General features: G+C 34.3%; 1 protein-coding gene across 3 annotated transcripts in view; it reads right to left on the reverse strand.

Moving 5' to 3' along the window:
* Positions 1-7,514: 7,514 nt before the first annotated feature.
* LOC150097663 (solute carrier family 12 member 8) overlaps positions 7,515-12,769 on the reverse strand; it is a 280,215-nt gene continuing 274,960 nt past the window's right edge. For 2 of the 3 annotated variants that reach the window (XM_090407151.1, XM_090407150.1), the window contains exon 16: positions 7,515-7,854. In XM_090407151.1, coding sequence (XP_090263277.1) covers positions 7,692-7,854 — 163 coding nt within the window. In that variant the 3' untranslated portion in view covers positions 7,515-7,691. The remainder of the gene's footprint in view (positions 7,855-12,769) is intronic. The other variant, XM_090407152.1, reaches the window with a different exon arrangement.

A 12,769-nucleotide genomic window follows, 5' to 3' on the forward strand; every position in this document is an offset into this window, starting at 1 on the left:
AAATAAATAGAAGAAACTTAAATTACCTAAGATACAGACATACAAAATATTAACAGGATTATCTCCTAATTTGATCTTAATCTGTCACTAATTTTGTTTTATCTTGTTTATCTTTAAACTTTTTTTTCCCTACTTTCTCTATGAAAGTCGTTTAGAATTTTCTTAAAAAAAAAAATAAATCAGCTAACACCTTTTTATTCCAGTATAGGGAGTAGGCGAAGCAGTTCTACCTCTATCTAACTCCACTGATTAAGTGGCACACAGTGTAGAGATGGCTAAAAAGTGCTGCCATCTCATGGTATCTAACCTTAACACAATAGATTTTTAATGTCTGAAAATAGTGTGGGTTCTATGGTTAGCTTGAGTTTATGAGATAAAAAATCTGAATTTCTGGGAGGAAAAAACCCACTTGCCTGTGCCAGAGATCTACTAACTCAGAAACCAGATAAAAAAATGCTTAGAAAAAGTTCCTCTAGTCAGCGACTATAAGGCAAAGCAATGTGGAGAGCTTGAGGACAATTTAAATAGGTTGTCAGTATGGGCAAAAGATAATAGGTGTCAGTTTAATGAAGAGAAATGTAAAGTTATGAATTTTTGGGAAAAATAGATTACAAGTTGTGAATCAGATTGATGGCACTGTACTCCAGGAAATAGATGAAGCTAGAGATTTAGGGATGGTGGTAGACAGAGAGTTTAAGTTTTTAAAGGACATATTGCTAAGATAGCAAGTTATTCCTCTTTATAAGGCCTTGATATGTTCACATCTGGATTAATGCACTCAGGTCTAGTCTCCTGGATCTCTTGGGGATGAGGAAATGGTGGAGAGGATTCAGAGGTGAGCGACCAAGATGATGAGTGGCATGTGAAACATTCCCTTTGAGGATAAATTAGGGGTGTGTAGACTGCAGAAGATGGTTGAGAGGTAAAAATGAAGGGATTTGATAGAAATGTTACTTAAAAGGGTTTTATAGGATTGATGCAGGGGAAATGTATCAGTACTTGGCTAGAGAGTGCAAAACAAGAGGTCATCCTTGGAAGCAGATTAAAAGTGCAGTTAATAAGAGTGTGAGGACTAGATTTTTTGCTTGGAGAGTTGTGAATGAATGGAATGGATTGCCAGTTACTTGTTAGTACTTTTTCCTTAATTCTTCTCTTTTTTGATAAAGCAGGAAAACAGAAAATGTCAACTGCATTCTCAGTGGTGAACTTATTGTATACGTACAACATTCAGCAAAGACCATTTTATTGGAGATGACCAATAAACAAGACTGCTAAGATGGGTAGCTAGTTTGATAAAATTATTTGGAATAAAATAGAGAAATCAGCAGTATATAAGTCAGTGTTCAAACAATTTTAATATAGATCTCAGAGATGTATCAGAAACAAAAGAATAACAAAGACTTGAGACGAGAAATATAAGTTCCTAAAAAAAATCTTAGAGTGGGTAGATATCCTCAATGGCAAAACCATATTAAAAATGAAGATACCAGAAAGGTTCAGGAGTATAAACAGAATTCATGTGTAACAGTATGATTACTTAAACAAAAGAGATGAAAGATTAGCAAACAGGTGTGTGTGTGTGTGTGTATGAGAGAGAGAGAGAGAGAAGTAAAACTAGGATGGAAAAGTCTCAGATGCAAAGAACAAAATCTAGGTAGATAGATGTAATGTAGTTAGTGTACCCTATAAATCAGAAATATGTGTTGCCCATAGTGAAGACACAATAACTAAGAGACCAATATCACAGAAAATTGCTGATAGGAAACTAATAATAATATCTGAATTGTGATGAACTATTATAGGATTCTGTATATCCCTTGTGGGTGCATGCTAGGAAATGATGATATTATATAAATTTATATATTAAGGACACATAAATGAAAAGTGAGTAAGTCAGAAATAAGGCACAAAACGTTTATCTATATAACTTGTCCACTTTTCATTTGTGGATCTTTAATATATAAATTTATATCATCATCATAATAGGATATTCAATTCAGATGAAGATATGCAGTTGGAAATCATTCATTTTCAACATCAGTCATCCTCTGCCTGCTGAAACCCATTTCCAAATGTGATGTCAGTAAACCAGAGATTGAGGTTGAAAATCAGTGATGACATGCTGCATATCATCATCTAAATTGATGATCCTTTCATGACTTTCTTTAGAGGCAAAAAAATGTTAAAATTGCATAAAGAACTTCAGAAGCTCTCATTCACACCTATTAATTGTTGTTCTCATGAAATTTTGCAGTAACATTGTAATTCAGAAACAATCAATGAATCTTTTTCGGGAAAAAAATGATAGTATGATTTTTTCTTTTGCAATGGGCATTAACCATGATTTCTTGTATGTGTGTGTGTGGGGAGGGGGCATCTTAAGGCCTTTTTTGTCATGCAAGGTCTAATTCAGGGGTCTTAGAGATGGTACAGATTTTCTTCTAGTAACTAGGTTTTCCCTCTACAAAACAGACACAGACATTATGATGGACAACAAAATGCTGAATGCCTACTCCAGATGTTAAGAAGTTGGGTGACTATAACAAGTTCTAAAAACTGAATAGATGAATTTCACACATCAAATACACAGTTATTTAGTAACAATATACATTATTATTTAATCTTTACATTGATGACATTTGGAAGGATTGGACAATGATGATAGGTAAGGTAATCAATTTGGATTTACCTTACCATTTTGGATTTACCTGATTACCCTACCTGTATAGACAGGTAGGGTAATCATGAATGTGACTGAGATAAACATTTGTAGAATAATGAATTAGGTCAAAATTATGGGCATGTGAAAATGGATGCTGGTTCAATGTTAGCAAATGTAAAGTTACACACTTTGGTATGATGAGATGTCTAATGGCATATTATAGTTGGATTATGCTAGAAGAAACTGATCAGGCTAAGGTTTTAGTAAATAAGAAGGTCATATAAGCAAAGATTGCAGATACACAACTCAAGGAATAAACTATAATGCTGAAACAGATATTGACATGTGAGAATAATGAAATCATTTTGCCTCTTTAAAAGGCATTGATATGATATCATCTAGACTATTGTGCCTAGCTCTAGTCTCCAAGGTGATGCAGATATAGTGCACGTGCAAAAGAGAGTATCAGGACTGTGGAATGTAGATTATGAGAAAAGATTAAGAATTTGTAGATTGCAGATAATAGCAAACAGCACAAAGAATATGACAGAGACCTACAAATTTCTGAAAGGTTCATACAGGATACCAGTATATGGAATTTTTCATTTCATGGAAGGTTGGGACAGGATTAGTGGGCATCCATGGAAGTTAAAATGAATATAGAAAGAAAGGGGTGAGAGCTAGATAGATTTTAATCTCACAGAGTAGTACATGATTGGAATGACTTGCCTTTGGAGGTGGTGTGAATGAATTCAAGAAAAGGTGTGATAGCTGGTGTGTGTGTGTGTGTGTGATATGTGACCTCCCTTAATGTGTCCCTGACTCCTTGGAGGCCTCTAATAATAATAATATATAAAAGAATATTCTAGTTTTAGAATATCACTAAACTGCAAGCTTTATAAATTAAATCTAGATATTCTAATTAATGATTATTCAAGGTTTTTTTATTTGGTTTATGATAAATTGCTAATTTATAAAGGTTAAATACTCCTCAGTGAAATGTATATGAACATATAAGAAGATTAAATGAATATGGTTGATAAAGAGAAAAAAAATATTCATTGTCATCACTCTTTTGTTAAAGCACTACTGTGAAATAATGTAAAAAAGAAAAAAAAAAAAGACAATTTGTTCTAAAAAATTTATTCTGTAACAAACCCGAAAATTTATCTTTCAGATAAATAGAAAACAACCACCACGTTATAGTAAAACCTCAGTTTAATGTAAACCAAAATAATCATCCAATGTTTCGACCTTCATATCAAGGTCGTCATTTGGAGAATGCAAAGAAACAATCCACATTAATCTACATAGTATGCTAAAGTCACACTAATTTGGTCAACTATTAACATTACTGGCCTGACTGCTGGTGGAAAAAAAACACACGAAACCTCAGGTAATTATTTTGGTTTATATTAAAACTGAAGTTTTACTATTACATTTTAGCTGTTCCCATAAATTTTAAAAATGAATGCTAATCACAGTGTAACTATGAAAGAAAGGATTTTGTTTATATTAATTTTAATGGATAATTAAATTTTATAAAATTATAGTCTTACTTTATTTTTTAGTCTTCAAAATTTTCAAGAACTTTCTCCAAGTTTTTCTCTCTAATGGACTATAATTAAAGGACTACACAGTTTAGTACTTCTTATTTTCTATAAGGAATCTGTCAAATATCCAAAACAACCATGTTACATAAAAGGGATTAATATATATGCCTTTACAGATGTAGCAATAGTACTACTCCATTTTTATAAGCAGAAGGAAATTTATGACTAACTAAAATGAGACTACAGGGGGATATTTAGTTGTTTGCAGATGATGTGAAGCTTGGGAATAGTTATTAGTAATAGTGCTGATGTTTTGGCTCTTCAAGGGGATTTGAATAAGCTAGAATGGGCAAATAATGAGGATGTCGGTTTAATGCAACTAAATATAAGGTTTAGAAATTTGGTATCCACAGATGGGATGTTTCATACTCACTTAGTGGAGTTATACTGGAAGAAATGAAGGAAGAAAGGAATCTTGGGTGATCGTAGATTAGGATATATTATAAAGGCTGTGAAGACATCTCAGAGAACTGCAGCAATAGTGAGGAGGACATTGACCACGAGAGATAAAAGAGTGGTGATCCTATTGTATACAGCTTTGATAAGACCACATCTGGATTTTCTGGGCTCAGATTTGGTCACTAGGATTTGAAAGAGATGAAGTAACCTTGAAGAGGGTGCAGAGGCAGATAACAAAAATGATATCAGGACTGTACAATGCTGATTATGACGATAGACTAAGTGCATGCAGATTGCAGAGTTTGGTGGACAGAAGACAAAGGGTAGATATGATTGTAGCAATTAAGCGGTTGAAAGGTTACAGCATCTCTGGAAGTTATAAAAGGAAGTAGCGGATAAAATGGTACAAAGTAAGTTTTTTGTATGGAGAGTGGTTGGAGCATGGAATGCAATGCCTTAGAGGGCTGTGAAAGTTCAGACAATGGATGAGCTTTAGGAGTTCTACAGCATAACATGTGTTTACTAGTGTTGACCTCCCATGATGAGTCTTGTGACTCCATGGAGGTCAAGAAAATAATAATAAGAATAATATTTCTTGTCTGCATGGTTAGCCGAGTGGCTATGCGCCTCGCAACCATTACCTGGGAAAAGGAGTGTCCTGGGTTCGACTCCTGTCGCTGACGTGAGGAGCTTAAGGATCTTTCTCAGCCATAGCCAAGTTAGCCAGTCTTGGGTGTGGACAGTAGGGTTTTTCTCGCCAGTTTATCTGAGGTTTTTTCATCCTGCAAAGCAGGCAAACCGGCCTTGAGAACCTAACACCACTACGGACATAGGATACACCAGGGCATAGGGCTGACCACCTTATCCTGTGAATGGTTGAGTTCCGATGATTAACAAACCCTCAACACTCTAAGGTAAAAGAGGGAAAAGGAAGATGAGATGATGACGAGATGAGATAATATTTCTTCATAAAATATTGCGTTATTTCTATACATGCACTTGCATACTATTTTTAAACTAGGACAAAAACTTGACGCTGTTAACAATGTTAGGCATTAACAAATCAAAGTTTCTCTATATAACACTGGCTTTTTGACAGCACAAAAAAAGTGTCAAAAAATAAATAAACAATCAAGCATACACAGGATGCAATCCTTAATATATTTACATCAATACCATTTTCAAAATTGAATTTAAAAAATACTACTGAAATTAGGCTAGAATTAACCACTGACCAATTTCTTTCAAAACAAATGACATTATTACACACATACATCTATATATTACAGATAATTTATAGATGCTACCTATCAGATAAAAGTCACTATATTATACTATTATAAAATCAGTATAGTACACATATTACACACATACATCTATATATTACAGATAATTTATAGATGCTACCTATCAGATAAAAGTCACTATATTATACTATTATAAAATCAGTATAGTACACATATATAATTACCTCTCATTATAGTGAACCTGTAGAAGACAAAAAGAATAGCATAAGAAGAGATTTGACTGAGACCTCTCAGTAGTTTGTTAGGGTGAGCCAGTTCATTATAATGGAGTTACCTATAGTGAAGGTTGAGCATAAATAGGTTCCAGAAAAACAAACTGCCTAAGAAAACAGGAAATTAACTTCAAACCTTGATGCTAACTTTGAATCTGATGAAGTGACTATTGACACTTAGCTGAGTGTTCCAAAAAAGCACCATTAGCACTCACCTGAACATAATTTAAATCTAATGTCTGTGCATGCATATACATGCAATGCAAACCCGAGTTTCCAACCTTTTCTCCCTCTCCCTCTCCCTCCCTTAAAAATCAAGCTAACCCACTGTAATCCTCCTCAGTGTACTTTAATATCAGCATCCTTGCTGTGTTATTCTGATGGTATTTTTCCAATACAATGTAATACTCCTCAGAGATTGCTGAATCCACAAGGATTAGTAACAAGGCCAGAAAATACTTGTTTCTGAACACGATGTGAAAAAAAAAAGTGTGTGTGTGGGGGGGGAGATATTATATTAAGTATGCATGCTTTGTACAGTGTCGATCACTAATTTTTTATAGAATTTGATGTTCTATAAAAATCTGATGCTTTAAAAATTCAAAATTTTTAAGTGGGTGAGTTACTTATCTACCATACTCTTATCTTTAAATTTTAAATTACATAAACTAATTCTGCTCCATGAATTTGAAAAAAACTTCTTTACATATTTCCTTGGAAAGATTAATCAAATATTTCAGCTTATTATGATGATATTTTTAATATTAATTCTTGTCTACAAATTGCATAAGAAAAATTAATAACTGCAAGTTGGGCTCAATTATAATATATTCAGAGATCATCAAAAACAAAATTAAATATATATAATGGAAGTGCATTTTTGTGTAAAAGATTTTTGTGTATGCAAACACTGTTCTCAAATAGTGAATAACATAATGCTTAGGTTGTCACCATTCTTGTTAGATGACAACCTTTTTAAAAGTCGAATACACACTACACACATGAGCTGATTGTCATTACAACAAACTCAAAGAAGTACCAAAGAAAAGGTTTAGAACAGTTTGCCCACTATAGTGAATTTATTTTAATACTGCTTGATTTTTAAAGAGTACTGTGTTACCATGAACCTTTGGCTAGAAGATATTTTATTTTTTGTGGTAGTGCATAAGTTCAATATAATGATGTTCACTATATGGAAGATTAACTTCAAACCTTGATGCTAACTTTGAATCTGATGAAGTGACTATTGACACTGATTACATGAAAAAAAAAAAAAAAAGCACAAAATTATATCTAATGGGCATAAAAAATATTCTTTCTTTAAATATTATTCTTTATTGGCTAAAACATTTTTCATATATTCATGTATTAGCAAACTTTAGTAACTGAATTAAAATTACAACTCATGTTTTTCAAAACTGTTTTTATAAATTACAAAAATTATAACATCAAAGAAATTTTTAAATAAAGTTACTGTACAAATATCTTCTAGTGTCCATCAGTCACTGTCAAAATTTGGTGCTTTTTTAACATTTGTTGAATGATGATATCGTTCTCTTGAGGCATAGTCTGTATTTTCTTCAGTAATTTGGGCTGCAATAACATCTACTCCAGGATGAACTGGTGCAATTACAATCTGATCATTATCTGCTGTCTTACACCTTAGAGGCAAAAAGAGACTTAATTGAATAAAATTTACAAGATAGGGCTAAAAATTAGAGGAAAAAAAATAGTATATTTTATATACGCACATAGCATTGTGTGTTTGTGCTATAGGTTCTGCAACCTCTTTGTGTGTCTGTGATTTCATAAAAATTAAAATAGCCTACATACTACTATTTAAAATACAATAATAAACACTTTTCAAATGATAAATTATATCTGTCACCATAAAACAAAAAGAAGTGGAAATATTCTCACACATGACAAAAACGGTAGACAGCTATCAGTAAATTCGAACTTGATGAAAGAATGGAGAAACTACTTTCAAGAATTACTGAATGTTGATAATCCCCAACATTTAAGTCAGCTAGCAGACCTGCATCTAACCACCACTCTACCAATAAATTGTGAAGACTTCACTGAAAAGGAACTAAAAATAGCAATAGATCAAACCAAAGCAGGAAAGTCCCCAAGGATTGATGGAATTAGAGCAGAAGCTTTCAAAAATGCTGGGTATAACACATATTCCAATCTCCTTGCCATAATGAATCAAGCTTTAAACACTGGAATAATACCTCAACAATGGAAACAAGGCCTTATTGTCCCTATACCCAAAAAAGGCAGTCTTAATAGAATGGATAACTACAGAGGTATTACTTTGCTATCAACCACAGTTAAAATCTACAATAGGATGATACTCAATAGAATAGAACCTTACTTAACACCACTTTTAAGAAAAAACCAAACTGGATTTCTAAAAAAACTATGTACAATAGAACAGATACATTGCATCAGAAGAATCATAGACGGTTCATGTGATAAAAACTTACCCCTCATTTTAACCTTTATAGACTTCAAAAAAGCCTTTGACTCCATTAATAGAGAAGCAATGTTTAAAATACTCAGCTTCTATGGTCTACCCTCAAAACTCATACAAGCAATCTCAGTGCCTTATAAAGATTACAATGCTACAGTAATCTTTAAAACAGAAACATCTGAATCATTTCCAGTGACAACAGGAGTCCTGCAAGGTGATGTACTAGCACGTTATTTGTTTTTAATATGCTTGGACTACATCTTCCAGACCATCAACACAGAAGATCTTGGTTTTAACATTAAAACATCTGCCACACCATGCAAATAACTGATCTTAGCATTGCTGACGATGTTGTACTTATTGATACACAACCAACAAATGCACAAAAACATCTCAGTCTACTAGAGGCACAGGCTAAACTTATTGGTCTGCATATCAACATCCAAAAGTCCAAAGTATTCTCAATAGTTGTGAAAACTTTATACTTCATATCAACAATAAACCCTTAGAAAGAGTAAAGAACTTTCAATATCTTGGATTGTATATCAGCAATACAGAAAATGATATCAGAAAATGTAAACACCACTTTTTATGGCTCTAGTCTTCCATAACAAACTCTGTCCTATCTGGAAATCATCATTAGTATCATTAAAGACAAAATTAAGACTATACCATGCAACCAGTAGATCCATCTTCTTGTATGGTTCTCAAACCTGGACAATAAGCACCAAAAAAACTACAGATCTAATTAACTCCTTTGGAGCTACATGTCTCAGACTGATCCTTGGTAAATCTGGTGCTAAATCTGGCTAAGCAAGAACCACTTGTCAGTATAGTCAAAAAACTACAACTCAGATGGCTTTGGCATCAACTCAGACATCCTGAAGTCTCACCCTTTTTGGAATCCCTCATCCTGTACAAACCAGAAGATGGCAAATGCAGTAGAGGAAGACCATGCAAACAATTTTGGCAATACATATGTGAAACCATCAGTAAGCTAAACTGCAAAACTCCATCTGACATCTACCAGTTAACTCAAGATATACTTGGAAGACCATAATTTGCAATATTTAATTTTTAATATAAATCTCTTTTCCCTTTTCACATTGTATCATATTGTAAAAAAACTATGTACGTATGCATATACATACTACAATACTTGCAATGTTTATTAAATATGACAACACCTGGAAAGAGTGAATTTATGAAAAAAATAACTATAACCTCCTTGTTACTAACAAGCACTTCCTTTAAAATAGTAACCTGTAAACTAGGTATACTATAGGTTCACAACATTTATACATGTAGGTCCATCTACAAAAAAAGATGTGAACCCATAGTACATCATCTGTGCATGGCTAATTATGTTACAGAGCCCAAACAAGGCACTTTTTTTTCCAAGTTATTTCTGGCCATCAGTAAGCCAGGTGGTGGTCTCACGCTGAGTGACAAAAATTATCTACCACCAAAAGCATTCAAAATTACGTGACACCTCCACGGAGTTGAAAGACTTATCACATGGAAACAGACACCTCACAACCGCTCGATCCAGTTTACACTACTAAATTCATCACCTACATATTACTATGCCATCTGCCACACATTAACAGTTCAACTGTATACAGGATGAAAACCCAACTTTCTGAAAGATAAATTCTGTTGTCTCCATATGAGTTTGGCTAACTCAGCTTTAAATGAAAATGTTCATAAAAGATTCCTTTCATCATGATGGAAACCAAATTCAGGTTTTTCCCAATCAAAGGACACACTCTCATTATTTTTCCAACTGTTCCACAGAGTCACTTTGGTGGGACGGGACAGCAGAGATACTATTAGGCCACCTAGGCCAGCAAATACAACACTTTGGCAGCCTATTGATGAAGTATTTCTGCTTTGTTGCTAACAGGCTGTAAGTTTTGATTGTGACATACCATAATCATTTTCTGGTGTATACCTTCATTGTTAATAATTATCATCATAATAAAAACTGTATGTTAGATAATGGTAGCGCCATTATCTTATAACACAGTTCATCCAACCATGCCCATCTGTTAATGGTGGCTTCATCACATCCCTGTAGAAGTAACATTTGCATCCATAGCACTAGGTGCCTGAAGAAAGCCGTTTTGAGTTCAAATCTAATCACCGACTAGAGGAAATTTTTTTTAACCCTTTCTTCGACAGGTTCCTGAGTTCAACTGTGCAAGCGATTTTTCATCTTATAAACTCAAGAAAATTGACTGTAGAGCCCACACTATTTCAGGTATTGATATACTGCTTTTGGGTTAGGGACCACTAGATGGACCAAAGACTCATCATGAGAGGCCAATACTGTCATTCACACAGTACCTATCATACTTTACCTTGAACTCATTCAGTGACAAAGCATTCACAAGTGCACTGTTAACCACATGCCACCCATTTACCAGTCTCCAAGCAAAAAAAATCTAGTCCTCACATCCTTACTAACCACACTCTTCATTTCCAGGAGTGATCCCAAGTTCACTCTCTTCCTGCCTAGTACTGAAAAAAGTACTCTCTATCAATCCTATAAAACCCTTTTAATATTTTATATGTTTCTATCATATCCCTTTTTCTGACCTATCAACTAGCCTTTATACACCACAATCTTTTCAATCTTTCCTCATAAGGAGTATTCCAAAGACCTCTCACAATCTTAGTCATTCATCTCTGAATCCTCTCCACTATTTCCACATTCCCAACAAAACCAGGTAACCAGATCCATGTGCAATAATCCAAATGTGGCCTTATTAAGGCCTCTTTATAAGGCCCTACTTGTCAGTGTATTCAACATTCAAGTAATCTGATAAGCTCTTAATTACCATTGCAACATGTCTGCCAAATTTCATCTTCCTGTTCACAATCTTACCCAAATCCCTGACCTCATCAATCTGTAGTCTCTAGTTCCATTAGTGTAGTATGAAGCTTGTGATCTCTTCTTCCCATTACCTTCCACTTTGCCAAATTAAACTTTTTGCCCAACACTGCCAGGCTAAATTATTCTGCAGGATCACTATATCATCTTCTTTAATCATCTCCAAACAACTGGATATTTGTAAAGGTAGAACTTAACTTAGTAATTTGCTTGCTTTCTACCTCATAAAAAAATATGGGGTCCCTACCCCACAGAGTACCATACTTCTGTCCACCCATTTCTGAATTCTGATTTTTACTAACTTTTCCAATATCTTAACCACCACTCCCAAGATATACTGAATGGTGTATAATTTGCTACTACCTCTATCTTGGAGCTTCTTTTAAAATGCAATTGAACTACTCTGTCTTCTTTCTACTCCCTTGGCACTTTCCCAGAGCTGAGACTTAAATTAAACAGCTTGGTCAGACTGTCACTTTGTACATTCACATAATATACGGGCTGATATCCTATCTAATCCAATCTGCATTAAGGTTCTGCAATATCCCAATGTTAGATCCTGAATGAAGGAATCTTGCAAAGAAATCATTCATTCAGAATCTAACATACTAAACTTACTAACAAAGAGAAATACCTGCACATCAGCTGAAATCAAAAGTGAAACTTCTTCACTTTATGTATAAAATTGCAATTTTTATCTTATGTTCCATGTATTTTAATCTGTTGTGATTACTAAGATCGAATTAGAGAATGCTTTAAAGGAGGAATTTTGTTAATATTAATTTTAAGCCTCACTTAAGCTGTGTAGAATAACTGTGAGTCACCAGATAGTTACTAAGTAATAATTCTTAGAAAGTATACAAGTACACGTGTCCAGCGTAACGCCGGTGGCAGTAACTTACACGGAACGTACGTCGACGCGTATTCCGTGAATCCAAGAGCAGAACAGCATCGGGAAAGCAAGGGATGAACCCAAGGGGTGAAAAGATATAGGGTCGTGTGCAAAAAGGGACTCCGAAAAAGGAGGCGCTCTAACGAAGAATATAAGGGGACGAGCGCTGTATCGAAAGCCTCTCTTGTCGTATCGTTTCCCTGCTTGGTGGTTCAGAAGTTAGCGGGTAACTTGCGTAAAGGGGGGGGGGATGAAGCGTCTGTGCTAAGATAAGATGTCGGACAGTGAGCTTTCTTGAGAATGGAGTAG

This window comes from Typopeltis vanoorti, chromosome 17, assembly GCF_054136105.1.
Source record: "Typopeltis vanoorti isolate ZY-2024b chromosome 17, IOZ_Tvanoo_1.0, whole genome shotgun sequence".
NCBI lineage: Eukaryota > Metazoa > Arthropoda > Arachnida > Uropygi > Thelyphonidae > Typopeltis > Typopeltis vanoorti.